At 38.9% G+C, this 19,219-nt stretch overlaps 1 protein-coding gene across 5 annotated transcripts in view; it reads left to right on the top strand.

Moving 5' to 3' along the window:
* The window catches only part of COBL (cordon-bleu WH2 repeat protein), a 245,318-nt gene that overhangs the window by 162,539 nt on the left and 63,560 nt on the right, over positions 1-19,219 (top strand). For 3 of the 5 annotated variants that reach the window (XM_030551474.1, XM_030551473.1, XM_030551475.1), the window contains 2 exons: positions 5,961-6,090; positions 9,839-10,012. In XM_030551474.1, the coding sequence (XP_030407334.1) occupies positions 5,961-6,090; positions 9,839-10,012 (304 nt within the window). Of the gene's footprint in view, positions 1-5,960; positions 6,091-9,838; positions 10,013-14,803; positions 17,440-19,219 lie in introns of those variants that run through there. The other 2 variants (XM_030551477.1, XM_030551476.1) reach the window with 2 other exon arrangements.

Below are 19,219 nucleotides of genomic sequence, written 5' to 3'. Positions count from 1 at the left end.
AAACACAATGTTCTTTGTGTTTTTTGCCATTTATGTTTAGCTTCCTAGATAGATTTACCAAAGTTGACATTAAAGAACCACTTTTAACAATTTTTATGACCCAGTCTTGAACTAGACACTTTTTATATACGTATAGCATTGCTAGTTTTAAACAAGCTTTTCATTTTCTTTATGATGTGTTTGCGAGTACATCGCACTTAGCCAACAGGATAAGAGAAGCAATATTTTTATGTAGTTGACTAAGCCTTCATTATTGAAGTGATTGGTGCATTTGATATTTTCTTTCCTTTTTCTGTAATATTCAGGTTGTTTGTGTCTCTACACATCTGTCTAAGCTCAGCCCTGAAAGCAAGTATCACTGGTAAATAAGTATGCAAGCTGAAAATAAGCTGCTATCTGCAGAGGAGTCTTTCCTCTTCGAAGAGTAGGAAGTAATACATCTTTGAGGAATTTGTCGCACCAAGCTAATGCCTTTCACATGCGAGTTCTTCTTCACCAAGTGCCAAAGGATCTTTATCATTTACAGAGGAAAATTCTATTATGCTACTCTCCTCTTTGGTTCTCAAGGCTTCTAGTCTTTTATCTCTTTTCCACCAGTCTGTCCAGTTTTCTCCAAAGCAGTGGAAATGGCTGCTTTGCCTGCGGGAATGCAGAGTGAACAGGGAAGCTGTTACATGCCGGTAGAACATCTTGTGGAATAGGTGATGATTAAAAATGATCCACCAGCCACCCTGCTGAGAAAGTTTAAATCCATATCCTGCCTTCCTGGATATCTTAATATTGTCCAAATTGAATCCTCAGATCTGCACCTTACTGAATTTGGGGACTTTTCAGATTCAGATATGAATTTCAGGTCTCAGTCCCACTTTTAATTTTTGACCCTTTTTTGTAAGATAGTATCATGAAAGATGGAGATCATTTATTTTCTCTTAGCAGTGATCTAAAATGCCATAATGAATACAGTATCAGAGGGGTAGCCGTGTTAGTCTGGATCTGTAAAAGCAGCAAAGAGTCCTGTGGCACCTTATAGACTAACAGACATATTGGAGCATGAGCTTTCGTGGGTGAATACCCACTTCGTCAGATGCACGAATAAAGTAACTTATTTCCTTCTAAATGCCTGATTGCTGCTTAATTCCTCTACGAACACAACAGACATGGACAAGAAAATGTAACATTAGTGGTCCTCAGTCTAGCTCCTCCTTCAGCAAAACAAAAGCATGTTGAGCATACTAGAGTGGACACAGAGTTTCCCACATTCCTTTAAAGATTGGACTGTCTGCTGTACGTTAGCCCCTTCAAAACCATCAGAGATATCAGCTTACAAGGACTTTCTTTGAGATTGGCCTTTTATTGAATTTCTATCAATTGCAGTCAGTTAATGATGAAGAACATTAGAAATGAGCTCTTTAGAGACAGGTTCTAACCTCAGTGACCCTTATGTAAATCTGGAATAACTCCATCGATTTTCAAAAGTGACAAGTGAATTTTGCTGCCTCTGTTTTTTTGGATGCCCAATTTGACACCTCTAAGTGCTGAGTGTCTCTATAAATCAGACCACTTAAAAATGTCCAGCATTAGGCACCCAAAAATTGAGTCCTCAAAATGACTAGTCACTTTTGAAAATCTTGGCCTCTAATTATAGCTAACTTCACCATACCTTAAATTTTAGATAGAAGTGTATATATGCACATATTTACTGTATGTAATATAATGGAGTTACTGGTAAATATATGTCCCAGGCAATATATGTTTCAAATTTACCACTCTCTCTTATGGTTATGCTCTTTCTTATGATGATACAACTGTAACTTGAAGTCTGAACATTTGCTTTATAAAAATGAGATCGTTGGATGAAAAGTGCTAATGTGGTAAATGTACCTCAGCTGTAACTCAGTTGACATTAGTGCAAAGAGATGGTAAATTTGCTACTGTAAGTGCAAGAATTTATTTTTAACTTTTTTTATTTTTTGTTTTATCTTGATGAATTGTCACTTTTCTGTTTTGATGATGGAAATTGCCTTGTACTGGGAGGTGCCATGCTGGACACTTGGAATTTGAGGACTGCAGAATAGCAGATGTTGAAAAAGATACAGTAGCCACTTTAGCAGTAACACCAGTTAGTTTAGGGCCTTCTTATTCCACCAAAATTCCAACCTATATTTTCCAAGCTAGGATACATTTACTGTGATGCCTCACAGCCACTCATTACAACTCTTCTAGATCCTGTGTGTTTCTATTTGTCATGAAATAGCTATTTGTCAACTGAATGCAAGTCAGGCGCACTGCGCATACAGGGTATAATACTTTCCAAATAAAGGACCACTGCACACAGTCATGTGCTCTCACACCCACACAGTGCAATAGTTATTAACTCCAATTTTATTTTCTTTAGAATTAAAAGGTATATGTTCAGAGCTCAAAATAGCTTCATCAACTGTGAATGAATTTCTTATGAATACAGAGGAAAACTAGCCTACTGCACCTAAGTCTTCATTCAACAAATTACCTTGGTGGCAAGTAACCTGTATTTGGAATCTGTTTCAAGCTTCAGCAACAGTTTTACATTCAAATGCTGAATTGGTCGAGCACAGACTCTTCTCTAACATATGTATACCTTTTGCTTATTTGCAATGCTTGATTCTTTTAAAAGTATTATTCATTTACTTCCCAGGTGGAGAGAAATATTTGCCTCAGTTTTATTAATAATGTAAAAAGAATAGGAGTACTTGTGGCACCTTAGAGACTAACAAATTTATTTGAGCATAAGCTTTCGTGGGCTACAGCCCACTTCTTTGGATGCATAGAATGGAATGTTCCGAAGAACATGCATCCGATGAAGTGAGCTGTAGCCCACGAAAGCTAATGCCCAAATAAATTTGTTAGTCTCTAAGGTGCCACAAGTACTCCCGTTCCTTTTGCGGATACAGACTAACACGGCTGCCACTCTGAAACCTGTCATTAATAATGTAGTATTGGTAGACAGATCCCTTTATAAGCTAGGCCTTCACTACTTCTGTGATAACCAGTCATTGGCTGGCAGTAACGATGGAGTAAGGTGGTCTCTCACTGCCCACGTTCAGTTAGGTTGGAACCAAGGACAGGAGTTCTCTGGCTCAGGCTCTTTGGTAGTGGTGATTTCTTTATGCAGTGGTAGCATTCCAGATGGAACTGTACAAACTCTCAGGAAAATATGGTGCTTCTCTGAAATAGTTCACAATATAAAAAGACTAAAAGAAATTGAAGGTGGGACACGGGGATAAAACTCATGTGCAAAGTGATCAGTGAGCTGACAGGCAAACTGCAAACTTCTTGTTAGTTCCAAGTTTAAAATTTTTGTAAATCAGTCAATCTAGTTTATATCTAATATATCTAATTTATATAACAATATAGTTTGTATCTAATATAGCTATATGTCTGGTATCTATTTGTTATTTTAATGTTTTGGATTTATTTGTGTGATTCATCACTTAACTGCTGCCTAGTAGGCAATTTATTACTAATTTTCTCATAAAAATGTAGCATTTAATAAATGCAAGGCTTCCAAATATTTCCTTGATGTAATTATCTATACTATCAAATTGTGAACAAAAACCCCAGCAGTGTATTTCTCAGCAGGGCTTATGGCAATCATCCAAAAACGGGGGTTGTGTTCAGAACACTAGCGAAATAACTCTCTCACTCCTCATTCAATAGATGTGTCTAAGCTCTGATTCATACATCATCATCAACATTGCTAATTCAATTCTAACTGAAGAATCATCATTTTTGCTGATGTTCCAAGCAGCCAGAGTCCAGCACCATTTTTACATTTTAGGCTGAGTTGAGGCACCAGCAGTTAGGAAAACTGGGCCCTATTCATCATTGCCCTATGGCCCTTTTAACATCTCCTGGCATGTCTTTCATTACACCCAGATGTAGAACTTGCTTTGTCAGCACCTCCTCCACCACAGCCCCAGTCACAAAGAGTGTTCCAGGAAAAACTTCTTTTTACTTTAATGTGTTGTCTTCCCCTCGCTCTCCGCTCCCTCTCTTCCCCCCCCCCCGCCAAAGAAAAAGAGTAGGAACTAAGGCCCCAGTTCAACAAAGCACTTAACTACATGCTTAACTTTAAACATGAGCTTGGGCGCTTTGCTGAATTGGGCCCTGAGGTCTGCAGCGTTTGGCTCACAGATTTTTAAATATAGTTTGAAAAAAAACCACTCAGATTCCCATTGCATAACAGCATGTGCTATTGTGCAGATCCTTCTTAACTATGCAATTTGTTACCAGTCTTCCCTGGCTTATGTAAACTTGTCTTAGCATCTAGAAACCAGATTTAAATATGGTAGACAAAGGGGGAAATGCAAAATTTCTTGAACTTTAAAATTAATAGTATAATGTTCCACTGCAATAAAATTGCTAGAAGGATCAGGAAAATGATCCCCAGACAAAGTACTAATGTAGAGAATTTTTTTCCTTCTACTAATTTTCCATGCACTATTCCTGGGACTGGTCTTTCCAGACACCAAAGTTTGTGGTGTTAGGAGATGTTTTCACTAGCATTTATTTGTCTGGTTCCACGTGCATCGAGATTTCATATTTTTACCACGTGATCTTTACCATAAAGTACAGTAATGATTGCGCTGACATGGAAGGATTTTGCTGGCACTGTGGAAGAAGATTGGTTTAAATTGGGTACTACTCTTTCATAGACCTTGTTAGGGACTCAGTCATGTATCCCAGATATTGTCAGGATGCACTGAATGCTTATGAAAGATGCTTTCACATGTGTTTGCTCAGCTGAAACTTTGATAGTAGCCTTTAGCGTTGTGAATATATTGTTTGCTATATTGTTATCCTCCACAATAAATATACATGTTCATTAATGCTTCTGGAAAAATCATAACCTTTTTCTTCCGCCCCAGCATGTTTGGTAGTTTCTTCTCAGTAGAGTTTCAGGACAGGAATAGCAGCTGTATTGCAAGTGATGATGGAGGTGCATAGGCAGAGCTACATGTATGGGAGGCTTCCACAGCTGCTGTCTATATTAAGTTTGTCTCAGCCTCATGCTATTAGTACCTCACAAACACTCTATCATTTAAAGATTCAAAATGGAGAACATATAACAGCCTAACCTGTTTCCAGTAAATTTTTCAGGGTCATCAATAACATAAAGCAATGCGCGCACACACAACCGTATTCCAATAAACTACAGAAAACTTTGTGCCATCCAACAACACTCTAGTCACTTGGTTTTGTTTGTTCGTTTGTTTTTTGTAAAAGGATCTAATAAGCTTTTAAGTCATGACTGACCAACTTCAGCATTTTGCCTTTATTTGAAGTCTCAGCACCTCATACAGCCAAATTTTCAAAAGCTCGCTTAAAAAGTACAACATTCCAACGTAGGCGCTTGGCCACATAACATAGGACTTGTGGGTCTGATTCTTTTCCGACTTATACCAGTGTAACTCCATTGGCTTCACTGGGATTGCTCCTGATTTACACTAGTTTGAGAAGAAAATCAGTGAAAATGAGAGCTAATCAGGTCCTACATGAACAACGTCGAGTAGTTAGCCATAATCCAAAGGCTATAGATGCCAATAGAAAGATATCAATGAACTTTGGATTGGGTATTTTATGCACACGCCTTTCAGGAGCATGCATCTCAGAATATTTGACCCATTAATTCCCAAAATCAACAAATACACATGCTTGTACACCTGCCTTTCACTTTTGCAGACTGGAACTCCTTCTACTGAGTTGCTATATCATCCCTTCTCTTCCAATCTTACCTTATAGTGTCCTTTCAGTTTAGGACTGACTTTCATTACAAAGCATCATGGCAGTATTCTGAGCCGAAGTACATTTATGTAAAAAACAAATTCTGTGATCTGCTGTGCATTTCTTTTACTGATAATGCAGGAAACATAACATTACATCCCTCACCATGTGGATTTTTTCCATTTGTTTTTTGTTAGGTTCCACAAGGGGCAACACAGAATGATTTACAGAAAAAAAAGAGACGTGCCCCTCCACCACCGACTCCTCCTGTTCCTGTCATGCCAAACAGAACAGAAGAAAAGGAAGACAAGAGGAAGAGCACAGTGGGTAAGCGCTTCTCTTCTCTTCTTCCTCGAATCAAATGCATGTGCTTTATGTGGCACTGCTTGCTATTTGAAGATTCCCTAAAATGGCCCCTTGCATTGGAAACTATGTAATCTGGAAAAATATTTATCCTAAAGAATGAAAGTCTGGTAATTAAGTGTTTGAGGTTCACAGAGTTTTGAAAGGTGAATAATACTGCTTGGGTGAGTAGAATGTTTTTGCATGACACTTAAACGTGCTTTGGAAAATCCCACTCTGCTTTTGCTCAACCTCTCTTCCCATTTAAGTCAGTTTCATCATTGAGTTCAATGGAAACAGAGTTAGGCCAAAACTATGCCCTTCTGAAGATGCCCTCCCGGCCCATTCCCCTGCCCCAGCTGAATGGAGTTTGGACCCAAGGGGTGACTTCTATGGAGAGAGGGAGATTCTCAGCTGATGTAAATTGACATAGCACCACACAGGTTTTTTTTGTTTTGTTTTGTTTTTTGCCGTTCTTATGTTCTTACACTTCAGTTGTTATAGCTCCATTCTCTTCAATGAACCTATCATAATTTGCACCAGCCGAAGGGCTGCCCCATTGTTTTCAAAGCCATCACCCTTGCTACTGTTGAATACACGTTTTTCCATTGTCCCATGATGGTTTTATGTCAGTGGAGTATGTTCCATAAAGTTTTGTTCTTGTCTTCGGTCCTGTTTGAGATGAATCTGCATTAATAGAATCTTTAGCTAATCAGTGCAAGAAAAGAACGGATAGGTTCTGCAATAAATTTCATACATGCCTCAAGAAAATAAAGAAAATTTATAGTTTTCAGTTTTATGCAATATAAATCATTTACTCATACACAGATAGAAAGAGAGACTGAGAAAAAGCCCTCCAGATATTTCAGGTCACTGGGAGTTTTGTCTATGTGAGGACTGCAAGATTATTCCCTTAGATAAGAAACTGATTTCTGAAAGATATGAGTTAATAACCCCTTGCGTTGGAACTCATTATCCAGTACATTAAGGGAATCATTTAAAATGTGCTACAGTACACTTGGTACACTCCAGGTTGCACCTTCGACCTCAGCATTTTCACATAGCACTGAAGACTGCATATATGATACCATAAATGAACACCCTGTCATGTATAATTGCTAACATTACAAATGCTTCACACTTTAGAAAGAAACCTCTTAGCTTTGTTTCAACATTTATTTTCAGTAAATGCCTCACATTTAATGCGTCAGCATTTATGTAGCAGCAGGAGTCCATTATCCTGTAACATATTTGACTCCATTGACATCTCTTATTTAAACTCTCAAAGGAGAATGCTATCGCTGTGCAATATAACACAAGCGTTTTCAGAAAATTGGCTGCCTGTTAACTATTGCGGACGTCACAGTCTGTCATTCCCAATGCCTCTCCTTGAAAACCACAAGTCATTACTGATAACATTTGGTGTTTTAACTTTATGTTAATGTTAACTTTATGTTAATGTTAACTTTATTTTATGTCACTGCTTGAAATGTTACAGATGAAATAAAACAGAACAGATGCACTCATTTCTATCCACAGCTATATAGATAGGTGTCTTTTGGCCAGAATCTTAGTTGTAAATCAGCACAGCTCAGTTGACTTTACTGGAGCTTTGCTGATTTAAGGATATGTTGCATAATAATCTCCTTTATATTTTTTCATTTTCTGCTGCAGTCTTAGATTAATATAATTATAGACACACAATGTTATAATGAGGGAAGCTTGGTAAAACAGCTTCTCTTTGGGGCACTAACTATGAAACCATGAGACAGCACAGATGTGTCAGGAAGCAAAAAGAAAAGAGCGAACAAAGCAAGACTGTATAGAGAAAAATTACTACAGGAAATAGACAGCAGCATGATGGGACAGATTAAAATACCTCCTCCCACCCTGACCATACTAATCGGAATGTAAAAATCATGGACAAAAACCTCTTAAACTGGCAAATGGGTCAGATCAAATATTTAACACCAAATCACTTATAGTATCAGAGGGGTAGCCGTGTTAGTCTGGATCTGTAAAAGCAGCAAAGAATCCTGTGGCACCTTATAGACTAACAGATGTTTTGGAGCATGAGCTTTCGTGGGTAAATACCCACTTCTTCAGATGCACATGCATCCAAAACATCTGTTAGTCTATAAGGTGCCACAGGATTCTTTGCTGCTTTTACAAATCACTTATAGTGACCCCAAAGTGCTGTGCCTAATTCTCTTAAAGCAGTCAAAAATGTCACTGGAGTTCAGCATACTTATGGACATTGAATTGTTCCATGAACCTTTATCAGCTGGATGTAGCCTATGAAAACCCTATTCAATCAAATCTTTTCCAACCTTCTTCCTCCGACTATACTGCTGCACTAATGCATGAACAACCACACTTTGAAGGCTTTGTAAGAAGAAATCTAAAGATTTATTCATCCCACAGTGCCAAAATTAAATCCTTTGGGGAGGCTTGGGTGAAGTTGGCTGATTGATAGCTCAGAGCTATTCCTAGTGGTTCACTAATTCCACTTAAGGTTAGGTTAAGCTGGAGCCTTCCCATAAACACAGAAGAAAGTTTGAGATACGGTCAGAAGGCACAGGGGCCTGCGGGATTTCAAGAGAATGTTAGTGGTAGCCGAGTATGACTCCAGCACTATCACTAATGGAGAACGTGTTCTTCAAACCTATGAATTATCACGTCTCTTTGTCTTACTCCAAAAGAAGAGAGAGAGATCTGGCTTCTATCAAGACCAAACATCTCCAGGGTTTACCCACAGTCATTTGCAAGCAAGATGTGACACTGCTGGTATTTATTAATATGTCTAATAATGTAAAGGACACCCATTTATCCCATTTAGTATGCATGATACTGAATTAAGTACTGTTGTGAGGTTCGAAGCATTTCGGACACAGTTTGGAAACTCCATCATACAAACAGCAACAAAACCAGCAGCTTCTGCCCACTGTCAAAGCCAAAAAGAAAAAACTATAAAAAGAAAAGGAAAGCCCAAATAGCACATCCATTCAGAAATACCAACGTTCACCATTCCCCTACCTCCTCAAAGAGTTAGGGAAATAGTTTTGCATAGTATCCTATAGGTCAACAGATGTGGGGCTGTGTCAGACCAAGGGACCAAGAGACCCTGAGGGTTTTCACGTTCCTCTGCATCATGGGGCATGGGTCACTTGCAGGTTTAAACTAGTATAAATGGTGGATTCTCTGTAACTTGAAGTCTTTAAATCATGATTTGAGGAGTTCAGTAACTCAGCCAGAGGTTAGGGATCTATTACACAAGTGGGAGGGTGAGGTTCTGAGGCCTGCAGTGTGCAGGAGGTCAGACTAGATGATCATGATGGTTCCTTCTGACTTTAAAGTCTACGTGTCTAAGGGAGAAACACATTTAAAAAAAACCCACCTTCAGGAAGATATTTTCTGTATAGTGTTTTTAAATTAGTGTGTTTTACTATCTGCCAAAACAGCAGTTAAGATTTATGCTGATTGATGTGTATAGATTGTGCCTTACATGTATATATTGGGACTGATTCTTATCTCATTTAGCTAAATTTAACACCAGCATGTATCTGTCAACTTTCTCCTGGTTTACATTGGTGTGAGCGAGAGCAGAATCAGACCCAGGCAGAGTGGATGGTTGGGGGGAGCAGGTGAATACACACACTTCTGTGTGTTTTAAAAGAAACATACAAATAATTGACTTGACAATAAAGTAACTAGCTAATTGATCCTCCTGTAGGTAATGGACGACAGGTGCCACAAAAGCCTCCTAGAGGCAACACACGTGGTCCGCCCCAGTTAGTGATTCCCCCACCCCCACCTTACCCTCCTCCTGATACAGACATTATGGATCCAACTGACTATTACAGTGAAGCACCAGATGTTGCAGCACCAACAAACCTGGTACCTAAACGTATGTTTAAAAATCTATGTATTTGTTTTTCATTTCTTTTAGTGGTTATTGTCAAGGATAGCTTTTCCAGACTTTCCTCTCTGTTCTCCAGAAGTACATGGTTTTCTTTTCCAGCCTCTTCTTTAGAAATGCTCAATGCATTATATCCGAATGATTAATTAATATGAGGTGAATGAAACATTTGCTTATAGATAATATTGCTACAGCTGCTTAGCTTTTACATGGAGATGTGTAAATATGACTATCACATCATGCCGTTTCATGCATTGCAAAGGAGAAATGTGTGGTTTAGTATTTGATTTGTTTCTGCATGAGCATTCTCCCCCTCCATCCAAAAACATAGAGGTGCAATAAACTATTGAGCAACCACTGTAATCTATCAGACTAGTATTTGCCAAGCTTTTGCAAGCTGAAATCCCCTTTCAAGAAAATCAATCACACCCACCATGTACTGTTAAGGGCCTACTCACCTTAATATCTACATCTTCCAGTGCCTCCTGACTAGCCCTGGGTGCACTTTCTCCCTTGGGAAATCTTATCAGACAGTGCAATGTGATAGTTGTACCACTCTTCCTTATTTGTGTGAAACGTGGTTGTATTTTCGGAGTTATCATATAGACTTGACTGTTTTCAAATCTTGGTACATGATCTAAGACTCAGATCCTGCAAATGACTCCATGTAGGTAAGCACCCCTTCTCTCTCTCTCTCTCTCACACACACACACACACACACACACACACACACACACACACACGCAAAAGTCAGCAGGGTTCTACACAGGTGCAAAGGGTTATGTATCTCTGTTAATCCTACTGAGAGCCTTTTCTGGGAAGCTTTCATTGCAAAGATTATACCCTAAGTAGCTCTCCACTTAGGGTTGCCAATTTTGGTTGGACGTATTCCTGGAGATTTAATTACATGACATAATCTTTAATTAAAGATTAATCTTTAATTTCTGGAGGGCCAATCCTGGACGGCTGGCAACCCTATCTCCGCCTAATGTATAAATGTGGAGCGGGAGTAGTTGCCCACTAGCTAAACCCAATGCATTATTGTTCAAATCTTAGGTAAAGAGATGTAGAATGTCAAGTTTTATACAGGGGGGGAAGGAGGAAAAAGTCTGTATGTCAAGGATTTCTGCTACTAGAAAACACAACTGTTAATGTGGATTAACCTATTTTATTCCTACTAATGTAGGAACAAAATTCTTGTTGTAATTCGATTTTTGGTTTGATACCATCAGCTTGTACACAGTGGTTCTCTTTTTAAAGATCTGTTCTGGACTTGTTTTAATCAGTATTTGTGCTTCAACAGACTTCCTGTCTTCACGATATTTTGCAATCCTCCTCTGCTCCACTCTGGTAATCAAATGCATTTTAATCAATTCACCTCTGATTTTTATCCGCTGGATCATTTTGTTCTTAAACAAATGTGATATCCCAGCTAAATGTCTTTGATTTAAGCTTTTACATGGAAACATTACATGAGCTTTTAGTATCCTCAGCTCATCCAAATCAAGGAAGCAGAGCTTAGTACCTCTTTTAAGGACTTTTATTCAATATTGGACCTGGGCAAATCTGCACCTCTTGCACCTTAATATTTATACTCTGTACTCCCCTAGAAATATACATATACATACTTTATATGCTCTTGATCAATTTCTGCAGTTCCCGCACAACTTTATTCTTGGAGGGAGAAAAGGAGAAAGAAGGCACCACATTGCTTAGTGTGCACTAAAAAGTTGCTCAGATGCCACAGTGAGAGATGCAGAATAAGAACCTGAATAGAAGTAAATGGTGATGTCTTGTAGGCCATTCACAAAAACACAGATCTCAGCGATTTTACGAGGAGATCCCCCTTTTCTGATGGTGATATTAAATAACTCTGCAAATTTCAACAAATAAACTATCCTTTCCATTGGTGGAGCAGAGAGCTTTTCACAGCATTGAGTGAGAGGAAGTACATTTCTGCTCTGTGCTCCTGCTTTGTCTTCTGATACTGCCACTTCTGAATTCATAAGCAATGGGGTGAATAGGAATTTTGCCATTGACTTCAATGGAGTCAGGATTTCACCCATGCTTTCTTGACATCCTTTACTGTGGCTGCCCTGGCATGTTAATAGACACTACAGCCCAGGGGGGCTTTGCACATGTTGCAAAAATGAAGAAAATCAGCTTTTTCCAAAATGGAAATACTCATTTAAAAGGTCACTAAAAACTGCTATATGTACCAGAGTACTAGGTCCAAATTTTCAAGTGTAGGCGTCTCAGTGTTGCTTCAGTGAAAGTTGTGGGTGCTCAGAGCCTTTGAAGGTCAGGACACTTTTATTTAAGTGCCTAAAATTAAGCACCTAAGCTTGAGAAAGTTGGCCTTAAAGACAGGAAATGAGAAGATTAGGTGGTTGGGTGGGTTAGAACCACACATGAGTTTGCAATGATGTCCTGTTGCCTGAGAATGCTTTGTACACTGCAGATAGGACCTACACAGATGATTCAAAGAGCATAGATTTAGATTTAGACAATAAAAGTGTTTTCTCATTAAAAATGTGGGAGGAAGAATAAGTTATTGATGTCTGATATTAATGGAAAGTATGTTTGTTCTTAAATGACAAAAGAATTCATGCTGGTGAAGATCATATCCTACTGTTGACCAGGCAAATTACCACCTCAATCTGTCTTCTCATGATTGCTGTTTCAGAGCTCAAACTCTGTGATCATTTGTGGCAAGTGACATTCCTATCCCTTATTCTCTGCCACCTCTTTATCAGGCAATACATCCCTTTCTTTATTCCCCCCTGCCAACCAGACAATTGTCACATTGTGCTCCAAGAAGCCTGTATTGAAGAATAGCCATTTCGTAGGCGTTGTGGGGGTTGGGGGGAAATCACTCTTCACAGTTTCCCAAACTTATGTGGAGCGTAAGTCATTCATGAATAGGGCCTTTCGTGAGATATTTGAGCTTTTCTGCCTCAATGGTAAGAGTGTTTTCCGCAAACAACAGTACAATTGTTCTACATGATTTTTGCTCTTTAATCTTATTGTCATTAACTGAGCTTTCTTTTTAATATTTGCACCACTAGACATAGATATATGTTTTGTACGCATGTCTTGAAATGTTATATTTGTGGGATCCTTTTTCCTCCCTTAACTTATTAATCTGGCTGTTTTGTGACCTGTTATTCTGAGTTTGGTTGAGTTTTGACTGTAGTTCACAAATGGAGACTCTGTTACATCTGTTGCATGGAGTTTGATTTTGCCCCATAATTTGTATGTTCTTAATGAATGAGCTGTTAACAAGCTATCTATTATGCCATGTAGAGGATGCTATACTTAGAGCTGATGCTACAGTATGTTTTCTTTAAATGGTTTGAAGCAAGCCATTTGAATAGCAGCCTTACTCCTGTGCCCTTTATATGGTATCTTTTTATTTTGTCATGTTATGGACCACAAAATAAAAATACAATAGAGAACTAAAAGTTAGTTTAAAATGGATAAATATTTCACCTTCTTATTGAGTCAGATCCTGAAATCCATTCTTCCCTCTTACGCAGTCTGGCGTACCAGTGAAGTCAATAAGACTTTTTACTGAGTAAGGATGATTAATTGATGTAGTTGTAACCCTTTGCCAAGTGAAGCCAGCAGCAACAAGGGCCAGGTTCAGTATTAAATTTCTAAAATGTAACTAACTATAGGCACCTAGCCCGTAAACTGAAATTCTAATTTGACTCAAAATTTGCATTGTATGCAAAAATTAAGTACCATACAATGGTCAAATATCCTCCATTACCATAAAATTGGGGGGAAAGGGTTGCAAGCCTATTTTCCAGTTTTATTAGATGGATAATATACCAAGATGTATATTTGTAGCTGACTGGTAATTCAATTCTGTTTGAGGAGAACAGGGAGTTGATAAGGTACCTCTTTCCTCCCATCCCATGTGTTGTTTTTTTAATGAAAACCTTGTGTGGCAGAGCTCATATAACCATAAATGACAACAGATGTGAGAGTGAACAGTTCTACAAACACCTTCAGCACCTCCATTCAGTAACTTAAGGTGGAGGTATCTGGTATTGTCCGCCCTTTAAGGACAGTTTCTAAAGACTGAAGTTTATTAATTTTAAATAAAAATAACAGGAGACATTCATAGTGGGGAAGCAATTAAAAGGTTTGAGTACATGTAAATTAGCTCTGAAATGAATGGGCTACTCTGTGGGCTGTTTGGCTAGTCAGGGAGGTGTTGACATCACACACATATCACAACAGTTGCAAATAATCAATGTCCCAGGTTTTTTTCTCAGCATAAGATGCTAAGATTTATGTGAGCCTAGAGAGTGAACTACCCTCTCACTGCTTAGAGATGGTCCCTAGAACATAGTTAAGGTGCACTGAAAGGGTAGTGTAAGGAAGCTTGTCTGGCCAGTCCTCCTGCCATGCCTGGTCTGTGACTAAATAAAGAACTTCAAACTCCCAGACTGTCAACCTAGCACCTTTTTTGGGCATTAAAGTTCACTCCAGAAAAACAGAGGTCACGTGCACCTTGAGCATCTATGCATGTTATTACATTGACTACAGAGGAATTGAGCCTGCTTTTTCAGTGATGAATTTGGCCCCACAAATCCAGGCTCGGATTTTCAAAGTAGGCTATGTTACATACCCAAATGCCATTGAATTTCAGTGGGATTTGGCTCTTTTAAAAAGCTAACCCTGAAGGTTAGTTTGCATGCTAGCCATTTTTTCATTTTTGCTTTCACTTATGTTTATATGTTTTATCATTTACTTTTTTCCCAACAGTTTATTGTTGTGCATCATTCCCTTCACACACCAAGCACGTCTGACAGAACTTGCTTCATTCTATGACCTTCATACCTCTGATGCCTCCCGTTGCCTCTGCTACCCTGACTCTTCCATTGCCTTTCTTCCTTCCCTGCTAGAAGAGCTCCTTTTATCTGACTGAAACCTGGGCTTCCTTTCTTTTGAACTTGCACACCTTCATTTAATTAATGTTGATTATGTTTGGCTTTGTTTCACACTCATTCGTTAAGTGTATTCTCCAGAACTGAAGCCTGCGTTATACAGATACGTATCACCATCAAAAAGATTCCCAATTCATATGTCTGTTTCGTTACAAATTATTCTTGTTGCTTTGGGTCAATATTTAATTTGATTTGGTGTTTCACATTTTTTTTCCTTACATGCAATCTGTTTTACAAATTTATTGAAAAGGTTCTAGTACAACTGCTTATTTTTCTATAAGGTTAGGTCTTTTTCAGTCTGCATTTTCCCAAGCATTTTATGTTTTCCCTTATTGCAGCTATTTTGTGCCATCTGGATAGACCTGAAAGTGAGCATGGCCTAAAGTCCAAGATTCCTTTCATATCTTGGCCACTGATCAAGTTACTGAGTTAAAAATAGAAACGTTAAAGGTCTGTCGGACCTATAATGGGCCTAAACAGAAAACTGAGGATAAGTACCAAGTACATTAATTCATAGCCTTTACTTTTACTTTTCAAACTAATGCTTACTTTGATTAATTTCTTCTTGATTCTGCAAACACACTATGGAAACTAAAGTATTTGTCATATTTCTGTAACAAGATTCAAAACATTGTTTGCTCGAGATAAATCTGATTCTTCAGGTCTTCATTTTTCATTTACAAAAGGAATATGCAGATGATTATAGTTAAAATATGAACTCTTGGTAGGATCACACCCACCTAAAACTCTTTGCATTGAGGACACTTGTTCGTGCAAACGGCTCCGCAGCATATTTTTGCACTCATTCTGGATCATAACTATGGGTTTTATGAGCTGAAACAGCGTACGCACCCAAAACCCTATTCTGCCTTCATGGGTAACAGGTATTTAAGATGTTTGTTATTTAAATGAGTATGATGCAGAATGTGACTCTTACTTACATCACACAAAATTCTTATTCTACCCTGAGCAAAATCTTATGCCTTTTGGATCCTTTCCAGGTATGCAAAAAGAGGAGAAAGAAAGCAGAGTATTCCTACAAAGGGGGTGGAATATGTTGAGAAAGAGTTTTGACAGGTCTTAAGGATAAAGTGACTATTATGTGTTCAGTTACACTTGTTTTAAGAACCCACTCAAGGAATCAACACATACTGCAGAGTCGTCTTTAAAAAAAATAGAGCAAAATTTTACTCAATGTATTGTAAGGTATTTTGGGGAAGTCTCTTAAGAAAAGAGGCTTTTGTGCAGGTTTCACTGTAATTCTCCATTCTTTAAAACTTTGTAAATGTTCACAAAATGTTGGGCTAATCAGTCTCCATTATTGCAGTTTTATACTGCTTGTAACTACATTAAAATCCCTGGAGTTCCACTGGTATAAAACCAGTAATGCAGTCGTGAGTTGCACCTGGTATGTTTTAAATAGGATTGGTCAAAAACATTTTTGTTCAATGGAAAATAGGTTTTAAACTAAAGAAAATTTTTCCTGGAAAGTGTATGCATCCTTCAAAAAAAATCAGGGGTTTTTCAGGTTCAAGAATTGGAACGCTGAAAAACAAAAATCTCCAGTGGAAGACTTCTGGTTTTTTGACTAAAAGCTTTTCTGTTTCCAGCCAAGCTTCCAAAAACCAAAATGTTTTCAACAGTAAAAAAGTTTTGGCTAAAAACAAGAATTTAGCCCAGTGTCTTTGAAACATATGACAGCTACTTTGGCCTTTATCTTGAACCATTGACATTAATGGGACCTTGCCAATTGACTTCACTGGGAGCAGGAGCAGGCCCTTTATTCACTAGGGTAGTGTCTCAGGTTAGCATTGGTGGAAGTGTACATTGGTTGGTTTTACTGCCCATATTATTCCATGAGGGCAGTAGAAACATAATGAGAATTACATGGGAAAGCTAATACCAAATTGACTATAAGGACTATTGAATTCCAACAAAGTATGTTTGTCAACTCATACTAAGCTGAAAAATGAGTGGGAAATGAAGTGAATTTAATTTGCTCAGCATTTTGTTTCTCCACCAAATAGAGTTGGCCAGATATTTACCTTCAGCACCAGATAATTTAGGATGGTAAAAAGAACTGTGATTGAAAATGTAATGACTCATTTGACGGAAGGAGGGAAGAAATATGTGGATAGTTTATAAATCACAAGATAACTCAATTATTTGAATTCCAATACATATGAAAAGTCAGTGCCAAAATGACCATAGGGAGATGCTTAAATCATGATGGATCCATTTTGAGATATGCCAAGTACCATTCAACCTGTATTGCATTCAGTAGAGTTGTAGGCATTCATTACTACTCCAGATTAGGCTTTGGTGAACCACCACAGGAATTGTCCGGTGTTACTGTAACCACCAGAGGGAGCCCATGTTGTCCCTTGGATGCAACAGGCACCTAATGAAGAAAATAAAAAGTTGATTTCAAAAAATAAACATTGAGTTATACCACAATGTCCATGTTTTCAAAATTCCATAACAATGAGAAATAGTTTACTGGGTGGTGGGTCATTTTCAAAGGTAAAGGAAAGACTCTTTCTAGACATCTTCTATAAATTCTTATAGAGAAAGTATGAAAAACATATTTTGTACGTGATGTTACTGTAATGATTATGTCAGGGCACCTGTAGCAGGGTGCTGGTGCAAAGGCACCTAATTAGCCCCTGCTCAGCTAGCCCCAATCAGGAGAAATAGATTGGGGCTGGGGAGAGGTTTGGTGCCTGGCCTTTAGAACTGGCTGCACCTGCGGGCCTGAGGGTTGAAGGGCTATAAAGGCTGGCTGGCAGCCCGAAGAGGGGGGAATGGCCAGGGGAAGGTCAGTCTCCAGGCTGAGGGCAGACTCTGTGTGGAGGAGGAGACTGTAAGGCCTGCAAGCTGTATATAGTATATTGCTGGAGGTGGGAGAACCTGGTGTAAATAAAGGCATGGGTGCTGAAGAACTAGAGGCCTCTCTGTGTTTTATTGGGGCCACCAGTGGGCCCCAGGAAGAGTGGCGGGCAGAGGACTTGTTACAGCACCAAATTGTTAGAATGTGTGTATATGTGTGTTACCTACAGGGCCGCCTGGGGTCTTCGGTGGTGGGGAGCCCCTGCCTCTGAATTGCCGCCGAAGACCCAGCACTTCGGTGGTAGGTCCCGGAGCAGAAGGACTCCCCGCCGCCGAATTGCCACCGAGGACCTGGAGCGGAAGAAGCTCCGGGGGCCTGGGCCCCATGAGAGTTTTTTGGGGTCCTCAGAGCAAGAGAAGGACCCCGCTCCAGGGGCCCTGAAAAACTCTCATGGGGGCCCCTGTGGGGCCAGAGGCCTGGGGCAAATTGCCCCACTTGCCCCCCACTCTGGGCAGGCCTTGTTAACTACATGTGTTACTATACATATGATAGCTAACCAAATTCTGCATTGCCCTGTACTCAAAGTATCGAAGAGGGTGCAGGGGCTTCCCTGTGATCTGCAAGCACAACTGCACAGGAATGGGACACATTTTCAGCCTAGTGTTCAAGAGAGTTGTGATACATGATGATGTGCTGTGGTGGAAAGATTTTTATCAGCATGAGTTTTACAGAACTTTTCAAATGTCTTTAGAGATTATTTTAGTATCCTTCCACTTGTAAAAGCTGGTGTCTTTGTTACCAGAGAGGGTAATTCACCACTGGTGGATTCTCTGTCATTGTCAATTTTTAGTTTTTAAATTAAATTGGTTGTTTTTTTCTAAAAGATAGATTCTAGTTCAAAGAGGAATTAATTCAAGGAAGTTCTGTGGCCTGTGTTATGCAGGAAGTCAGATAGGATGATCACAGTGATCCCATCTGGCTTTATAGTCTATGAATCTGTGAACCATCAGTCCATTTGCTCAAGGATCAAAGGAAGAGAAAAAAATAACAGGTTTTATAAACCACTAAAATATATTTTATACATAATGTCATAGTTTTAAGGTCCATTCTCGTAGACCTTTGTAAAGATTGAAATGATAGCTGTGTTTCCCTTTGAGAAGCTAGAAATTATCCCTTTTCAGTGGTAGGGCTACAAGATACCAATCCTTACATTCATTGTATTGTTATGTGTAGAAAATCTATCGCCAGTCCAGAACTGAATCTTACTCATCCCAGGCCTCAAGCAGGTGTAATTTGGGGAGAAAATTCCAATTTCATATTTGCAAGAAGGAGGAGGAAACCTCTTTCTGGTAGATTGATACTTGATTTTATTTATTTTGTCAACTGTTTGAAGCTGGTCATGGG

Source organism: Gopherus evgoodei, chromosome 2, assembly GCF_007399415.2.
Source record: "Gopherus evgoodei ecotype Sinaloan lineage chromosome 2, rGopEvg1_v1.p, whole genome shotgun sequence".
Taxonomy (NCBI): Eukaryota; Metazoa; Chordata; order Testudines; family Testudinidae; genus Gopherus; species Gopherus evgoodei.
Note: the sequence above shows the minus strand (reverse complement) of the source record. Positions and strands in the feature narration are given on the sequence as shown.